A 20,223-nucleotide genomic window follows, 5' to 3' on the forward strand; every position below is an offset into this window, starting at 1 on the left:
CAATAACGGTGAAAATATTGAATAGCTTTTTGCCAAGCCTAAAGAAAATGCCTATAATTTACTTTCAATAATAAACCTATACCTTGAAAATATTCAATAGTAAAAAGTGCGACCACTAGTCTCTCCAAAATCCCATAATTACGCAATTATTTTCTCAGTAAGAAATAAATTTGAACGTGCTATTATCAGGTGAACTATTATGTGCTATTATGTGGCTCTTGTGCTGTTAACAGGTTTGCTGAGTCTGTCACAGGTAACTGCTATTTTCAGACAGTCGTTATGATCACAGCCTGAGAGGGAACCGTGTAGGCTATAGACATCCTTCGAATCGTCAGCGGGACGCGAATACCGTTAGAGCTATGCCATGATTTGCAATTGGGATTTTTGAGATGTTGTTTTATTCTTTCACCTACCTGGATTCACTTCAAAATATATTTGATCTACCATCAAGCACTGAACTAACGAAAGCAGATGCTTCGTGCGTAAAAGACCTCTTGGAGATGGAATGAAGCTCGTCCCTCGGCTGTAACCAACCATCCGAATCAAGTTCTGTGCGAAACCATTTGGGTGCTGGTTATTCAGTGAACAAAAGCAACGAGTGGAAGTATTTATTGGAGCTGTGGTTTAATAAGTTTCACATATTGCGCTCGCCCGGTGCGCGTTAAGGATGGAGTCCCTTCCTCAGCATCAACGGCTTGCGCGAAAAGCGACAGGACGGATAACTTTAATCTCAGGGAAAGTGCATTCTGAGGTGGTTCTGTTTCGGTTCTTCGCTGGAGATGCTTAACAGGTAGACACATTGTAAATCGTGTAATCTGCCTCTGGAATGCAGCACATAAATGGATGTTATCCATTAACTAATTAAATGCATGCGTTAACATTTGTGCAGATTATCACCATGATTTGTTTCCCCTTGGAAATGAGTGTGCCTTTATGAACCAACATTGCAACTTTTAGATGTTTTTTTTTTATCTGCAATTCATTTTGGAACATCACGTATCATCCATGTTTAAGATTTAGTTAAATTTCGAGATTAATAAATTTAATTTTTTTTATAATAAATTTTATTATAGCTATATTTCTCTGACCTTCATAAGATTTAACATTGATCTAGACTGACTATTTTTTACTTGAATACATTTTCTGTATTATTAGCCATAATTTATTACTGAATTCCAAATGTAAAGGGTTGCATAATATGAGCTGGATGAGACTGGATGAGCAGGTGTACATTGTGGCAATACAATACAAGTTAGGCTATAAAGAATGGCTCTCCAAATGAGCCTTCACAATATATATATATATATATATATATATATATATATATATATATATATATATATATATATTTATATATATATTACAATGTCTTGTTTTTTATTGCTGCAATAAATAAATAGAAGTTTCAAAGGTATAAAATCTGCACTGTGAAGACACCAAGCAGCCTGTCATGTCTCAAGCAGTGAAGTGTTACCAAGTCTCTTTGCAGAATATAACATTCAGGGATGTCAGCATATAAACGCAAGGTTTCAAAGAGTATCAAGTCTCAATAGACACCCTAGAGATGCTACAATACATGTTGTCTATGTTTTTGATTCCCAAAAGTGAAAAACTGTTCTCTCTTCCCAGATCTTCCACACTCATGGCAATGTTTAGCAGCAGTGAATGGCTGTGGAATGAGTCAGAACATTATCTAACTTCTGGAGGAAACTACAGCCTGGTATCAGGCGTTGAAGATGGGAAGAGGAATTACCTTGCCATGCTCTATTCCCTACTTATCCTGGCTATTGTATTTGGGAATGTTCTAGTGTGTATTGCTGTGCTTCGTGAGAAGGCTCTCCAGACCACCACCAACTACCTGGTGGTCAGTCTGGCAGTTGCTGATCTCTTGGTTGCTTCACTGGTTATGCCCTGGGCCGTCTATTTGGAAGTGAGTACACACTTTGGGGGGGTTGTTGTTGTTGGTATTAACAATAACAATTACTAAATGTAAATGTAGCTGCAAGCTATATTTCAGGGTTCGAGGCCTTTAAGCACATTTGTAAAAAGATATTTTGTTTTATTTAGCAAGCATGTAACCTCTTAGATCATATGGAAAAGACCATTTACAGCCAATACAGGCAATTTATTAAGGAAATGTATGTTTTAAAGCTTTTTAACAGTTATCGACTTTGAGCCCAAAACCTAAGACTATAGTTTGCAAAAGTAGGTTTTTAAAATAATTTCCGATATTTAAAGGGATGGTATAATGCCCTTTTCACAAGATGTAAAATAAGTCTTTGATGTCCCCAGAGTGTGTATGTGAAGTTTTAGCTCAAAATACCCCACAGATATTTTTATATAGCATGTTAAATGTGTCACTTTTTGAGGGTGAGCAAAAATGCACCATTTTTGTCTGTTCCTTTAAATGCAAATGAGATGCTGCTCCCAGCACAGAGGGCAGAGCTTCAAGAGCTTGCACTCAACACAGACATGCACTGAAAATTTCAAAAACTTTTAGCCTTTTATGTTCAAACCAGATTCAGACAATGATTGATAGACTCAAGAAGAAGTGATAACATGTAGAATGCAACATGACATTTCTGAATGGTTAGTTGATGAATTTATGTAGCTTATGTGTAGTTATATTCTTGTCATTGCTTAGCATATTCTGTCTTGATAATCCATTAAATGCGTTCCTGGGGTCAGAGTTTATGTAAATGATAGGGTTGGTGATGTCACTAACCATGGAGGAATGTCATGTAGTCCCTACCATAGATATCATATAATAAAGGCTAGATGTCTCGTCCGCGCTGCTGGCCAATGGAGGTCGACGTCCGCACACGGCGGCCATCTTGCCACAGGGAGCTCGCTCACTCGTAACATGGTGCATGTACTTTTAAATAACCATAACTTGCTCAATTTTCTACCGATTTTCAAACGGTTTGGTTTGTTATAAACATCAGAGATGTAGTTATGACACTGCATACATATGAATAATTATAACAATGGACTTCCATATGAAAGAATTATAGCCACGTTAATAACGTTTGTAAGAAACCAAACCGTTTGTAAATCCGTCAAGATTTCAGCGAGATAAGAAGATTTGTGTGCGTGCTGATCACTCACCTTAATTCACAGCTTCCCTGTGGCAAGATGGCCGCCGGTGATGCCGGAAGTGACTCCACCTTAAAACATCTAGCCTTATATGGATATCTATGGTCCCTACCAGCCGTTTGTTGTAGTCCTTAAAAAGCAATTTCTTTAAAAGCAAATATCTCCCTTTGCTTTGAACTTTGAGCATTGCAACTTTGCAGATGTTGTTTATGCTCAAACAGCAACATTACACACTAACTAAAGTTAGAAAAGTTTAACCACAATCAACCACAGGTTTAGCTATTTTAGTAAAAGTGTCCACACCCACTTCAAACGTTTTGGCATCCTGTCGTGGATGTGAAATTTTGCCTTTTTAAAAAAAAATAATTATTGACAAACAGACTCCAGAGAATCTTTCTGCACTGGACAAGTTTGCAATAGTTTTTTAGAAAAATCCCAAATACCAGAAAATTTAGCGAATAGGGTGGGTCCTACCATCCCTCAAAAGTTTCAAGTCTCTACGATGGTTTGGTCTGTCCGATCACTTTTAGGGGAGAAATTCTAACAATTATAATAGGGTTTCAGTGCAAAGTGCTTGAACCCCTAATTAAAAGAAACTCAACAAATAAATTAGATAAGGTGTTTTTAAGTATTGCCTGGTAACTTAATGGCATGTGCAAGGAAATAGATTGGAATTTCTTGGGGAATTTCTTGTAGGCATTGTTTGTGGAAATTAACTATTCTTTTAAGCAGTTTTTTGATCAAGTGAGTGAATAATGTCAATTTGGGTGACAGTGTCAATCTTGAACAGGTAAATTTACAGCGAGTTGAAAACATATTCCAGGGACTCAAATCTGTGAATAATGTTTTTAATCTGTTCATTTACATGAACCATCCGAACAAACTGATTCACTAGAATGAATCTGACTTTCCAGCGTTACATGAGACATGAACATTTAGGATGAGCCGATTCACTAGAATGAACCAGACTTCCCAATGTTGCATATGAGACAGAGGGCTGTTTAGGATGAACCGATTCATTCCCTCAACTCAGAAATTAAAAATACATATGTAGTTATTGAGATCCACTGAACGTGGGAAACTCTGTACTGGAAAAGTTAAAGTACTTTAAAAACTGTTTTTTCATCACCATCACTTTGTGCCTTACACATAATGATTGAATGGACAAAGCCATGTTATGGTGCCGTCACATTCGTGAAATTTCATTGGCAAAACCAGGACAATTGTCTATTGGCAATAGTGTAGCGATGTGAAGCTCACACAGAAGTTTGGGCATTAAGCTCACACAGAAGTCACTTTCAAACCAAGCAGCTTTATGTTGGTCAACACGGTGAATCGTTGTGAAATCTGCTTGGGGAAATCTTACGTCCTCAAGAGAAATTCCAGATTGTGAGGATTCCTGTTGAAATGACTGCATTTTGTCCATGAAAATTCGCCAAACAATTAATTAAAAGTAATTAAAAAATAATTAAAACAAAAAAATCTTACAATTTAATTCCCACTGTCTCCATGTCTTAAGGGACACAAATCTGTGCTATAATCAGTTAAGACTTCCAATTATTTTCTTACATCAATAGTTGATTACTTGACATTGACACAAGAAACGAGACTTAAATCAATATTATCAGATAATGGTTCTCAAATCTGTCAAGTCATACTTCATTCAATATGTCCTCTAAGTCATCAATAATTAGTTACCCTTTGCTATGGTCAAAGGGTTAAACTCTTTAATCCATCAGAAACATTAACAGTTTTACTTTCAGAGCTACAATCCATTAAGCATTTGATCTACACAGTAAAGAGTTGTTAATTAGTATAAAATATTTTAACATTAAATGTTAAATTAAAGGTATAATTCACCCCAAAATGAAAATTCGGTCATCATTTACTCACCATCAAGTTGTTTCAAACCTGCATGAATTTCTTTCTTCTGTTGAACACAAAAGAAGATACTTTGAAGAATGTTGGTAACCAGAGAGTTGACTGTGCCATTGACTTAGTATTCCTACTATGAAAGTCAATACCGTCCACTGTCTGGTTACCCATATTCTTTAAAATATCTTCTTTTGTGTTCAGCAGAAAAAAGAAATTCATACAGGTTTGGAACAAATTGAGGGTGAGTAAATTAAGACAACATTTTCATTTTTGGGACCCAAATGAAATTGGCAAATCCCTTTAATTGACAAACGTTACACCTTTTGTTTAAATATTATTTAGTATGACTAAATCAACCTGATTAATTTTACAGTTACAGCAACTACACTATAATTTTCACAGTGTAATATCAAATTCCCTTCACTCTTCCCTGGGTTTGGTGGTTCACAGTTAAAAACATTCATTCAGACTGCATTCCTACTCGATTAAATTTGGCAGCACATCTTGTGAATGGTTGCAGTAGGAGGCATTGTGCCGCTCTTGATTAGTGCCAGTAAGGGAGAAAAGACGATTCTTCCTGTCGTGACGTTCTACACATACCTAGCATGATTCAGGAGCATGCAGCCCATTCATCTCTGCCGGAGCTTTATTATCTCTCTTGCCACCCGGATGGACACTATATCGTCGTAGAGATGGACCAAGAGTCTGTTTGACTAATGGAGCACTCATTATTTGCAAAGGGAGTTTGGAAAAAAAAACTGATATTCTCAAAAAGAGTTCTCTCCTTACTCGCATTGGAGAATCAGTGAGGCAGTGTGGCTAGAAATCGCTTAGTTAGACATATTTTATATGTATATCCTTTTCCTTTCAATTTTTTTGTGCATCTAGTCCCTTAATATGACCATGTTGTACCTGTGCAGGTGGTTGGCGGAGATTGGCTCTTCAGTCGCTTGTATTGCAATGTCTTTGTAACCCTGGATGTGATGATGTGCACTGCAAGCATTCTCAACCTGTGTGCCATCAGCATCGACAGGTAGGGGGATAAAAATAAATGTATACTTCATTTTTTTTTTTCTTTATTAAAAGAATATTCCAGGTTTTGTGAATAATATATTACGGCCCTTAACCAACTTTAGCTCGTTTAAAACCGACAAAAGGTAAGGACCGAACATATAAAAAATCACAGACGATTGATTGCATTTTTGACGTCCAATCACGCCATAAAGTTTTAATAGGAAAGTCAAACGAACAACAATTACACATAAGATAATAAACAACATCAAAGATTAACATTCAAATGTAATCAAATACTGGATCGCTCCAGAGGAGAGGCGGTGAGCGATCTCGCCATGAGGTGAGATACACCCGGCAAACAAAGAGGAGAAAGTGAATATTCATTTTTGTGATTATCAACAAATGCTGTTCGAGCTTTCAACCCCAAAATATTCCTTTAATATGGTATCAGCAAATCCCTGCAGTGACAGGTGCGTCATTAACACCTTCATAGATAGAGCAGGTAGGGGCCTATGTTTTAATTTTGACTGCATGGCATGAGTGTGAATACATATAGAAGTTTAATTAGTTTTGGGGGTGGGGGTGGGGTGGGGGGTGTAATGGCCTGATCAAATAGGACGAAATGGAAAGGCTGTGAGAAAACGATTCAGTAGAAAAGACAAAAAGTGGTATGATACAGAGTGCAGGGAAATGTATTCAGCCAGGGGGAGAGAAAGGCATATATTTAGGTTGATTATGCCTTTCAGACTAGCCTGGTTCTCCCCCCTCTTTCCTCTGGTATTCTACTTATAAAAGCAGTGTGCTGCTGCAGATATTAAAAAAAACTATCACGAAAAGCTAATACAATTGCATATCATCCTGCTGATAGGGGTTGAGCATAATTAATCTCTCTTCATTGCAAAGATGTTGCATGTTCTCTTTCGTCCTGACTTATTAATTTTTAATCCGATATTTTCTTTTTAACGCTTCATGGCAGATCCAGAAAACAAGCATTGCAGTGAAAGTTTATCTGAAATTGACTTTGATCTTTTCTTTCATATCAGAACGGATGTATATTCAAAAATATTTTGTGGGGTCATTTAAAGGTTTTCATTTAATCTCATAACTCACACTTTCGTGCTTCAGTGAGTGTGACCTTTTCCTGATCAGTATTCCCAAGACTTCTATGAGATTAATTCTTCCTTCTGTAAAGGTATACGGCTGTGGTGATGCCCGTGCTATACAACACCACTCACAGCTCCCGCAAAAGGGTTTCAGTTATGATTGCCACAGTTTGGGTCCTCGCCTTTGCAGTCTCCTGCCCTCTACTGTTTGGATTCAACACTACAGGTGAGCTCCAGGTCAACTGGTGGGCTGTGACTCAAGGGTCATTGGTGCTCTAATTAATAATGCTAAATAAAATGCAAACAAATGCAAATGACCATATTATTGTGCATAGTTAGCTTGCCCAATACAATCTGCTTCCTGAAGCAAAACCAGTTGAGAACCACTGCACTTGTCCAATAGTGTGAAATCATTGCTTCCATTGCTTGCAGGGATGAAATCTTGTACAGGCCTAATTCATAACAAATGTTGTTGGCTAAATATAGCTGTGGCCAAAAGTATTGGCAGTGGCATAAATTTGTGTTTTGCAAACACTGTTAAAAAAAAAAAAAAAAAAAAGTTAAATTAAGTTCAATCAACTTGAATGTTTAAGTAATTTCAACTTAAATTACATTAAACTGACTTAAAATGTTTAATCTTGTATATCTTATAAAAAAAAAAAAATTGCTTAACTTATTTTGATGAGTTAAAGCAATGTAAAAACATTTGCTCATTGATCATGTAATTTTTTACAGTGAAGTTTGTGGCCTCAGTATTTGTAGATAATTTTTTCACGTTTCTATGGTAGGCTATATATACACGATATTAGCTGACAAATGCACTTTTATCCTTGATTTATTGAGACAGGAAGGAAGGAAGGAAGGAAGACAACATAATGAAGGAATATGTTCTGTAATAGCCAATAGTTACCTCAGCCATTTGCTACTTGTTAGTACTTGTGAGCATTTGATTGGACAAAAATCTGAATCTAAAAAAAGTCATTTATGCTCACTAAGGCTGCATTTATTTGATCAAAATTACAGTAAAAGCAGTAATATTGAACAGCAGTTTTCTATTTAAATATATATTAAAATGTAATTTATGGCAAAGCTGAATTTTCAGCAGCCATTACTCCAATCTTCAGTGTCACATGATCCTTCAGAATCATTCCAATATATTTTTTAAATATACTAAAATAAAAAAATATTTTCAATTGTAATAATACTTCACAATATTACTGTTTTTATTGTATTTTTGATCAAATGCAGCCTTAATTGGTGAGCATAAGAGTTTAAATACATTAAAAAAAAATCTTAGTAGTAGTGTCATTTCCATGAACTCAAAACAACTTTAACTCAAATTTTAAGTTCATGGAGTTTTTAAATAGCTTTAGTCTAGTTTGCATCTTGTCTTTAATAGTTTGTATCTATTTTTTAAAAGGGTAGCTTGACTGTAAGTCACCTACTTTACACGCTTCCATCAGATGTCAATAAATTAGTTTGCAAAGAAATGAATCATCCATTTAATTAGAGTAATCAGTTAATTAGTTTCACGGTGGGATATAATGAATGTCATCTCTCACACACACGCAAGCCTCCTAGATATGCATGCGATTTGTTCTGCTTGGGCTGCATGTACTGCAGATGGGAGGGAAGGACTTTGAGGGTCTAATTATGTTGGCGCAGAAACAATTTTATACGTCGCCGATTACTGCTGATAAGAGTATTGATTATACTGACACAGCTGGCATCATTGCATACATCCACACAATTTATTATTTCATATCTGTGATATTCAATCTTAATTACATTGCTATACAATGGAATATTTTACAATAACAGCAAACAAAAGAATCACAACAAAATTCAAAATGTATCTACTGTTGCGTCGCTATCACGGAATGGTGGAACGTTCACGTCCAACACAAACAATAAAAAGGGCTGAACAGAACAGGAAGAATATATACACATAGTAATTGAGGAAACTAAACAGGAACAGCTGGACAAAGATGAACTAATCAGTAACCATAGAAACTAACGAGAACTTGTACAGACATGACAGGAACAACTAAACAGAACATAATCGTGACATTACGCCTCCCTCGGAAAGGAGCGTCCTCGCAACGTATAATGTCCAATAGAGGAGGGAGGGGGCTTTGGAGGTGGGTGTGGAGCTGGTGATGGACAGGGATGACCAGGAGAAGTCGGAGACAAACACCATGGTGGAGCCGACAGTGGGAGGAGCCAGGGTGGAACTTTGGCTGCAGAGCTGGGCGGCGGAGCAGAGAGGCTGAAGGACCAGGGCAACATCCACGGCTCGGAAGCCCAAGGTGAAGCTGCTGGCTCGCGGAGACAAGGACTCAGCTGATCAGGGCGGCGATGGAGCAATCAAATACGATGGAGAAGCCAGAGGGAAGGAGAAGCCTGGTGGAGCCGAAGGGATGAAGGGTCAAGGCACAGGCTGAGACCTGGAAGTCCATAGCGGAAGCTGTGCGCCGACCGACCGGGAGGGAGCCCAGAGGAGTCCTAGGGCAGACAGGCAATGGTAGAGATGAGGAACGCAGAGCTGGGATGCAGCCGACGGGCTGACAGGCCAAGGTGGAGACGAGGACTCGGCCTCATGCCGAGCTGGTGGAGGAGAAGCCAGATGCGAAGCTGACGAACCGCAAGGAGCTAGCGGCAGGGGCAGAGCCGAGGAACTAGACGACACCAGTGGTGCCGACGGATCCAGGGAACTGGCCATAACCAGCAGAGGAGATGGGACCAGGAAATCAGGTGGGAACATCGGCGGAAGAAGATTATCTCCGGACAGGAACGGCGAGGAAGACGAGGATTCGAGGGTGGGGACTTGATCCGAGGACCACAGATCTATAAGGTTTAGATCCGCTCCTGGCTCTGAGATGGACTGATCGGCATGTGTAGACTCTGGGGCTTTGATGTAATCCGGCTCTGGTTCTGGGACAACCTCTGTGGCTGCATTGGTTTCGCAGGCTGTGAGGGAGAGGCCGCCATGTCGTAGCATCCAGCTCAAATACCCCAACATATTCCGGAGGGGGGTGGGGGGGGGGGGAACGCAGTGCTGTTGATTCCATAGTTTTTTTCTTTTTACTCGTTTTCAAGTGGTCGGTTATTCTGTCATGGAATGGTGGCTGTAAAAAGCGCACAACAAAGGATATGATGAAATACACAGTCTTTACAAGCAAACTCAAGAGTAACATTCACACAAACAATAACCGACCAAGGGCTGACAAGAACAGGGAAAACATATACACGTAGTAAAATGAAGGAACTAAACAGGAACAGCCGGTCAAATATTAACTAATCATTAACCATAGAAACTAACGATAACTCATACAAACATGACAGGAACAACTAAACAGAACATAATCGTGACAGTCGCACTTTGCAGTAATGATGTGTCGCATGTGTTTCTTGCAGATGACCCTGCAGTGTGCTCGATTTCAAATCCCGATTTTGTGATCTACTCCTCCGTGGTGTCGTTTTACTTGCCGTTCGTGGTGACCCTTCTGGTCTACGTCCGCATCTACATCTTTCTCAGACGAAGACGGAAGAGAATCACCTTCCGTCAAGGTGGCAAAGTTCAGCCAGCATCCGCGCCACCATCAGCGGTAAGAGTAGATTTTCTCACATTTCACATCTACACATAATCTCCTCAAGCTGTTTTGGATTCTCTACTCTACTTAAAACACACATAATCCACCAATAACAGTGCATAATGACTAGAAGTATCTGTTACCGGTGGTAAGTATAGATTGGAAATGCATTTAAGCTCCAACTCTGGCTATCTTGGATCGAAACACCGCATTACATTTCACTTAAATTCAAAGAAGCTTGGAATCCAGTCTGTCTTTGTTAGGAAACATTACTGGGTTGTTTTATTCAGTGAAACAACATTCCAGATCAGCAGATAGGACCTTTGCATCATTGGCTTCATATGAAAGTGAGATGCACATCAGGTCTTTGGAAAAGTTCCAGCAAAGCCATTCTGCTGCGCGCCCTAGGAATTTTATTGCAAGATTTAGTTCCAGCTAACTGGAGCAAAATTTGATATGGAGAAAAGGCTTTGTAGACTGCCCTGAATATTTTTCTTCCTGTTAAAAAGACTGTTATCATCTTTTTTCCCTGTCCTTTCTAATTTTAATGAAGAAAATTACGTCCAAGCATAGACTTAAAGTATTTGAGCTATGAATAAAACTTGATTGATTTTGTACCATTAAGATTTTAAATTAAACAATCAGCTTTCAGTTTTTTTATTTTTTATTAAAGAAATAGTTCTCTCAAAAATGAAAGTTCTGTAATTTACTCACCCCGATGTACAGCAGTTCCAAACTTATGACTTTCTGTGGGACACAAAAGAATGTTTGGAAGACAAACACTGGACAAACTTGAAAAATGTCTCTCTTTTTTCATATGAAAAATGTTAATGGGTTCCAAGGTTATTTAAAAAAAAATAGGTTCATGGACTTTATAGGCATAACTTATAATTAAACAGGCGGACAGTACCAATGTTCAAATAGTTTCAAGGTTGCGGTTGTTATTGTGAACTAAAACTAATTAAAATTGTTGTCAGTGACTGAAATATGGATGAAATATAAAATAGATGATCCATTCCAGTCATATAATGAGCTTTAGTGAAGCGTCACAGCCTACTATTGGAATCCGGTGAAAACTGATTTTTCTGATTCTTTTTCCATAGTGCCCTACTTCATTTTCCCTGCCTTGCTTCAGGCATCTTTTCCTGTCTTTTTACATTTATAAAGCTGCTTCTCAAATTTGTTTTGCATGCTTTTGCATTGCCTTTGTTTTCCACCCGCTGACTCTTTAACATCTCTCCACAGGAGACGTGTTTACAAGATGGCACTCACAAAGAGAAAAGAGACCTTTCCCCCATCAGGATCAATGTGATAAATGTGCGTATACCATTGTGTGCCTGCATGCGTGTATAGAAATGTGTGTGTTTACTCTAATCTTGCATGAAATGAGCCTTCTCAGAGCAAAAGACTCTGTGAAGAAATCCTACAAGGTATTTTGAGATTGCTGGCAGCATTCTCCTTCCTGATTTAGCATAGCGGGTGTGTTTCTGTCGACTTATCCCTGCTGGCTGTAAGCTATGAACTGGAAATTTGTGGCTCTGACGTTTGGCCCCCAAGTTGTTCTGCCTGGTGCTTTACTCCCTTTACTGGCACTTCTGTTTGTTGAAACTGTATCCACAAGAGTCACTTCAAAGTTAAGGAGTAACAAGCTTTAGTAGAGAGCCATAGGAAATGCTGTCAATTCGGGTGCTTTTGTTCCGAATAGCACAAGTGCAAATGTGATGTTGATTTTAATAGTTCAATAAATAAGGAGTAAATATTGTGTTATGTTTTAGACACAATATTGTCTGTTTTTGCTCAATTTTGCCAACAAAAATATTACCTGCTAAAGCCAAAGCAGAACCAGCAGTGTTTTGTTTCTGAATGTATTCGCTTTTTGATCGAATCAATTGGGTGAACCAACGATTCAATGGCCCATTCATAAAGGGTGCTTCTCAGTGTCCCTCCTCGTCCCTCCGTCCTCCATCCTATGACCCGGAAACCAATCGAGCTCAGCCATCTTGAAGAACATCTCAATTCTCTAAGTGCACCGCGAGGAGGAAAGGGTCGAGGAGTGAGGAGGCTTCCGCGAGTCATAAGCGAGGATACACGGCCTTTTGTGGAAGAGTTTTATCGACTAAACGTGACGCACGTATAAATTCTCCTCCCCCTTCACATTGGTCACAAACATTTTAATTTATACTTTACCTTTGAAGTTCATATAAACCACACATCTCACATATTTCAACAGGGTATCTTGCTTTATTAATATTGATTATGAATTTCTTAAATAACCAAACTTTAACAACATAAGGGCAGATCCTTTGAGCGCTGCTGATGACGCTATGAAGTGACGCTCGAGTGATCAAGTATTCCAATGTATAAAAAAGCTTTCATTCGATTCCTCCGTCCTCATTTTCTTTCCTTGCAATCTTCCCTTGTATCCTACAGGGGGAGTGGAGCTGAGGCACGAGGAAAGGAAACGAGGATGCACAAATAAGAATTGAGAAGCACCCAAAGAGAACCATTTATAGCCTACTTCATTCCTGAATGAATCTGTTTGAACGAATCGAATGAATGACTCAATGACTTAGACCTACTCATTTAGACATTTACCGCCACCTACTGGCAGTTTTAGTTTCTTATTTAGAGTCTCATTTCATTAATAATAATATCGTAGTTTGCCCCAAAATTGTTTATTCTCACCCTTAAGTTGTTTTAAAATTGTATAATTTTATTCTTTTGTGGAACAGAAAAGATGATATTTTAAAGAATGTTTGTAACAGTCCAAACAGTTTTGGTCTATAAATCCAATGCTATCTCACGGCCAATTCGAACGAGTGAGTACGATTGTACGAATTCATCAGATTTGTCTAAAATTCAGTGATGTCAGTGATGGGTAGGTTTAGGGACTTGGTCATTCGTACAAATTCATACGAACTGGGCAACTCGTAAAATATGTACGATTTAGCAAAAAATCATACAAATTCTTACGAGTGAGGTCATTTGAATTCGTACGAATTAGCCACCTCGTAAAATCCGTACAATATGCTGTGAGATCGGGTTGATAAATCTACATAGCAATTCAGATGCACCTTCTGAAAAAAAAGAAAGAAAATATGGCCGTTGTAGACTAAAAGTTTGTGTAATTATCACGAGTCTTAGAATTCAAAGAGACTTGAAACAGATGATTTCACAAAACATCGCTTTAATGGGAAACTCAGATACTCAGGAAGAAAGCGGATAACTTAAACACGACTAACATAGAATGATCGACCTCAAATTGAACCAAACAAGAAGTAGGCTATTTATACAAAAGAAAAAATTATGGAAATAAAAAGGAACAGCTGGACAAGTTAACTAATTAAATGACAACAGGTGAACGAAATAACTAATTAAACAAACTGAAAGTCCATAATCATGTTAGTAAAATGTTAAAAGTAAAAAGTAAGAGTAAAAATGTTAATTAAATAATAAAGCTACTTTTTGTAATGTCTATTTAATGCTGTTCTCATTTAACACAACAATGGCTTGAAATTATCTTTTAGGAATAATTTCTCAGCCAAATTTGATGTGTGAATAATTTATGATTATTAGATTAATTAATTGGCACATCATGTAATTAATTAGATTTTAAAAATATAATCGCTTGACAGCCCTATTAAAAATATATAATAGAATAATATAATTTATAATGAAATAATAAAATAATATAAATTTACTTTAAATATTAAAAAGTTTTATATTCAGAAAAAAATGCCTAAAAGTGACTACATTTGTTACATGTATGCTTAAAACAAAAACTATTTATCATTAGGATGTGAAAAATTCAATAAACCTAATTTATTAGGAAAAATTTATGATATATCTGGTCAATTTATCTTGTTTTAGAGAGGTGTTAATATTTTTACTAGAAAACAAGACAAAATACTGATTAAGAAACATATTTTGCTGTGTGTTTTGTTGATTTAAGACAGACAAATGGCCACAAACACAAAGATATTTAAGGATAAAGATTTGTTCAACAAGTTCTTCAACCAGTTTTTTATGTTTTTCAACTAGTCCAGTTAATATAACTGTCCATAACACAAATCAGCTGAAAGACTTTCTATCCACTGGGACTGAAACTCAAAAAGCCTTTTAAACATTTAAAAAGTCTAATAAAAAAAGTAGTATATTACTCAATATTTAATGCCAATGCTGTGTTATAGGAAAGTACATGAGAGAATTGAATAAAATATGGCTGTAAAAACAACCTGAAGGTTACTGGCTCATTGCCCTTTCTTAAGGAATTGCAATCAAAAATAAAAGTGATCCAAAACTACTGCAATGTGTAAGGCGGTGTGAAATCAGCTTTGCATTGATAACAAAAATACTCAGTAGTCCTTGAGACGATATCATTCTATTCGAGGAAATGAGGACAGCATACCTCCTTGTGCTAATCAATTATAGTACAGACATGCTAGCAATTATAAAGATGTTTAGCACACCTTGAAGTTTGCATGCTTACATTTCATCTCCCTATGTGTTCAGGAAAGCACGGAGCAGGTGATGCGTCCGCGGCTCCTCTCCAGCTGCCTGCGGCGTAAGAGGCCTCAAACCGCCCCTGCCGAAAACTCACTGCTGCCCCCTGTGATCACGCTCAACTACTGCAGTATTAGCCAGGCGTCCTTTGCTCGCACTGAGCAAGATGGAAACCAATTGGAAGAGGGAGGTGGGGACGAGGAGCAGGTGGCAGTTAGGAGTTGTGAGGTGAAGAAGTTGTCAAACGGGCGGACACACACCACACTGCGTCCGCCCGGCAGCGTCATGGTGTGTCCCAGTCAGGTCCGGTGTAGAAGTATGCACTCCAAGGAAAAGAAAGCCACACAGATGCTGGCCATCGTTCTGGGTGAGATGTGATTCATGTACAAAATCCAGACTCCATTATTCCAGACTCCACAGGGTTTGGTTTTTCATTTTGCAGTTATTTGCATAATAAAATGTCATTGTTGTTGTTTTTTTACTTCCATTTGTCGCTCCGAGCATCATAACAACAGTGACTCAATTTAACTTGAAAATGGTCTCACTTTACATTCACCTTGTTACATCTTGATTTGGCCCAAAGCCATTTGTGTACATCATTTGGAAGGTTAAACACATATGTTTTCCCTTGGTGGCCTTGGCAAGATCATATATGTATTATAGAATACATTGCAACGAATTATCACTTAAAATTAAAAGGTCAAGGATACACATGAAGAGCTCGCTTAAATACCATTAAAAATGTTGGGGTTGGTAAGGTTTTTTAATGTTTTTTTCTCATGGTCACCAAGGCTGCATTTATTTGATAAAAAATACAGTAAAAACAGTATCATTGTAAAATATTACTACAATTTAAAGTAAGTTTTCTACTTTAATATATTTTAAAATGTTGGCAAATTAGAATTTTCAGTATCATTACTCCAGTCTTCAGTGTCATGTGATCCTTCAGATATCAGTTTAATATGTTGATTTGGTGCTCAAGAAACATCTCTTATTATCGTCAATGTTAAAAACAGTCGTGCTGCTTAATATATAAATCAGGATTCTTTGATGAATAGAAAGAGCATTTTATCCAGTGAATGAATCCCAGGTGAAGGTAGCATTTGGTTGCATTTTATTTTGTTATTTCATTGACTTGATTAACTCGACCTCTGTCGTACGTCATTATCAACACTGATATGAATCCCTCCTTCACGTCTAGCAGATGAGGAGACTTTTTCACGGACGTTGAGACAGACAGCAGCAGAAGTGAGAGGAAGTGGTGGGGGACGGACACGTAATTTAGGAAATTCATCATCTTGCTGATTGCTTTCAGCAAATTGATTTTCGCGATTTTTAGCTTCACTATTTCAAAATTGTTTTCCTTTCGTATTGGGTGTCCTGACAATTCCACCCACTCAACCCGAGCACATACCACCGTACTATTTTTTCAAACAATGATTCACTTTGTTTTTCATTTGACATTTTGAAAGTGGGTTGCAGAGTCGCTCCATGGAGCTCAGTCAGTCTGTGCCTGGCATGTGCAACAGTTTGTCAGATTGCAACCTGGGGAATAGTGAGGACTCTGAATGCCAGTAGCTTTATACAACACCTACAGACTACAGTAAGTCTCCAACATTTAGTTTTATAAAACATCAAGTACCAGACAACCAATTAGGCTCTATTAGTGTCAACTGATGACCCATGAGTCAGCGTTCTGTAAAGTGATAAATGACAGTGATGGTAATCTGAGATGTCTGCTTAATTGAGGAGGAAATTAAATCACACTCATGGAGACAGATGTCTTAGATCAAGTGAATGGCTCAGCTGCCTCAATTGGTCAGGGTTGTCACATGACCATTTTGCCTGTGGTCAGTTCAACAAAGCTATTTGTCATTTGCAAAAATTCCTACATGTAAAAAGACTTTATAATTAGAGGTTTGATGAGTAGTTCACCCAAAAAGGCTTTATTTCTTCTGGGCAAAAAAGCATCACAAAAATCTGCTGAAGTTATTGAATAGTTTTATGTGAGCAACAGACCAAAATTCACAAGTCATTATATACTGATACAGTTTGCCACTGCAACCGGTTCATTGAGTCAGTGAGAACTCAAAAATATTGACAATCTATTTCATATTTATTTTAAATACCGTAAATGATTTTTAATAGTTTTAGTTAAAAATAAAAGTGAATCGCTACCTATTTCATGAATTCTTAACATACCTAAACGTGGTCTGTTTTCACGGAGCCCCTAAAGGGACATGGAGGTGGAAGAAAAATATGAGATGGGAGGAAAAATAATAAGTCAATGCTTTTGCTTTCTCTCGCAAATGTTTTGCGTTCCCCCGAGAAATCTTGCGTTCGCTCGCATAAAGAGCTCATAAGGTTTACCAACGAATGCAAAATCTCTCTGGGGAACGCATTTGGGAGAGCATTGAAAAGCTCTCAAAAGCACTGACAAATTTTTTTTTCCTCCTCATATTTTTTCCCTTCACCATGTCCCTTTAGGGGCTCTGTATGTTTTTCACACGAAGCTTTGCACTGGTTTCAAAAGACTTAGGAATAAAGTGATAGGCACATTTATGATATTTCTGGTGCATGGAAAAGATCGACCAGCACCCTCCTCAATTTCCACTTTTGTATTCCACTGAAGAATGCTTTTCTTTTCTTTTTTGTCTCGCAGGGGTTTTTCTTATTTGCTGGCTTCCCTTCTTTGTGACCCACATCCTAAACACTCACTGCAGAGCTTGCCATGTTCCTCCTGAGGTCTACAGCGCCTTCACTTGGCTCGGCTACGTCAACAGCGCTCTCAATCCAATCATCTACACCACGTTCAACACTGAGTTCCGCAGAGCCTTTATTAAAATCCTGAGCTGCTAAAACCATTGGCTCCACTCCCATTATAATGCTCAATGCAGCTTCCAGACATTATGGATTCCAGTTTTGGATGCAAACTGCCATATATGCAGAGGATATGAATAAAGGCCTTGAATAATCTGAATGTGTTCAAGGTTATTTTACTTTCGCTACAAAGTACATTACGCTTGCAATTGGTGGATTAGCATTCATCCAAATTCTATAGTTCACTTTTAGAGGATGGACCAATCTGGAGTTCCAACTGCGGCTTTGCATCAAATAAAAAAAGCCTAGAATATATTCTAGACCTTTATCTCCATCTCAACACCTTCTCGCATACAGGCGAATTCTGAGGTCATCATGCGATTGCATGATTGAATTTAGCTGAGTTGAGTTTTGCCTGAAACTGAAACTCTTCTGTTTTACAACTGAAACTCTTCAGTTGTAAAACAGCTAAGAAAACAATTTATGTGGCAGCAAAGGCTAGTGATTTGTCAAAGGGAACATAAAGCAGGTGGACCAAAGGAGCGTGAAGTATAGGTAAAAGATCGAAGACTGTGTTGTACCTTTAATGGTTTCTCCCCTCTAAGGCCGGTCGGTGTCGTGATCCAACTGCATATCAGGAGAGAATGAAGAAGAGATGGTCATGATTGTTATGGATGAAATATGGTTTTGTGCTGTGAATTAAAGCTACATTGAATCTCCATGAGCCCTGGTGTCATCTGAAATATATACACAGAAGCATTATGCCCATTTTGCATTTGATTTGTGATAATAAATAATATAACTAACTATACATAAATACAAATACACATACACTAATGTTTCATTTGTATGGGGTCAGTAAGATTTTTATGTTTTAAGTCTCTTATGCTCAACAAGGCTGTATTTATTGGATAAAAAAAATCCATAAAAATTATTTTAAATTATTGTAATTTAAAATAACGTTTCTATTTTAATCTATTTTACGGAATTTTCAGTATCATTACTCCAGTCTTCAGTGTCTCATGATCCTTCAGAAATTATTCTAATATGATGATTTGCTGCTCAAGAAACATTTTTTATTATTAATTTTGTTGAACTGCTTAGTATTATATGTGGAAACCGTGATGCATTTTTAATGATTCTTTGATAAATAGAAAGTTCAAAAGAACAGCATTTATTTGATTTTTGTTGTTGTTGTAACAATTAAAGTATTTACTGTCACTTTTGATTAATTTAATGCATCCTTGTTGAATATAGTGGTAACTATAATATGGATAACTGTGTATTTGTATATGCAGTTATTCAAATCTCATAAGTCTTTACCATACCAACAAAACCTGTACTACTAGGAAAAAAAACATCTTGCACTATATCTTACATAGTATTGAAGTAATTTAAAAGTGATTTTTCATCTACCCTCATATCTTATTCATGCCTAAGAAAAGAAATGTGCCAGGACTACAATTGATGCCTCTCACAGAAAAAAAATAGATGCATGGCGCCTTTATGTGAACAAATACTGGATTGGGAAGATAGAGTATACGAGAGGTTGAAGGAGAAATATGAAGAACATAACCCAAGGAGATGAGTGTGTGTGAAAGCAGATAAGTCAGTTTGCTGATTTGAAGGAAGTGAGTGAGTGAAAAGGTGCGAGTGAATTGAAACAAACTATGAGAGCTTGAATGACAAAGCTTTAAACAGACAAGGAAAAAAAGACACTTTCAATTTCAAGCAGCATTCATGGAAAGCTCAGCTGGAATCCAGATGATTATTTGGAGAAAAATGATGAGTGAGAGAGAAAAAAAGTGTCATGCTCAAGTGTGACTTGACCCAAATTGTTGCTTTTCAAGACACACATGCGTGTGTACCCTAATGAGTGTCAGTGAGAGCTGGTTCAATAGAATGACAATGTGAGTGATGGATTCTTCTCACTAATTACTAAACACTGGTGAGGATCCAGGCCTCTCCTGAGCTCCGGCTTTAACGGTTGTGATTTGCACACACTCAGAATCATGGCTCTAACTTGCTGTCAGAGCGAGTGACAGCTAATGAATTCAAATTGGCATTCCTCTCACAAAATCCAGCCCTCTTTTGTTCCTTCTGTTCTGGACCCCTTCGTATCTGTCGAACACACTCACTTTCCTGCTGCAGATCCTGATCCGGCTGCATTGTGCGCACAAAGGGGTCCTGCCAGTTTGCAAATTGTTTCTTTATGAGAG

General features: G+C 37.7%; 1 protein-coding gene across 1 annotated transcript; it reads left to right on the forward strand.

Moving 5' to 3' along the window:
• The first annotated feature begins 173 nt into the window (after positions 1-173).
• On the forward strand, positions 174-18,727 carry drd3 (dopamine receptor D3). Its single transcript, XM_084103412.1, has 8 exons — positions 174-790; positions 1,630-1,930; positions 5,892-6,004; positions 7,178-7,314; positions 10,506-10,696; positions 11,927-11,998; positions 15,194-15,551; positions 17,847-18,727. The coding sequence occupies exons 1-8, from the start codon at positions 780-782 to the stop codon at positions 18,041-18,043; spliced, it is 1,380 nt and encodes a 459-aa protein (XP_083959538.1). The 5' UTR covers positions 174-779; the 3' UTR covers positions 18,044-18,727.
• Positions 18,728-20,223: the final 1,496 nt, after the last annotated feature.

Source organism: Abramis brama, assembly GCF_963993115.1.
Source record: "Abramis brama genome assembly, chromosome: 24".
Lineage (NCBI taxonomy): Eukaryota > Metazoa > Chordata > Actinopteri > Cypriniformes > Leuciscidae > Abramis > Abramis brama.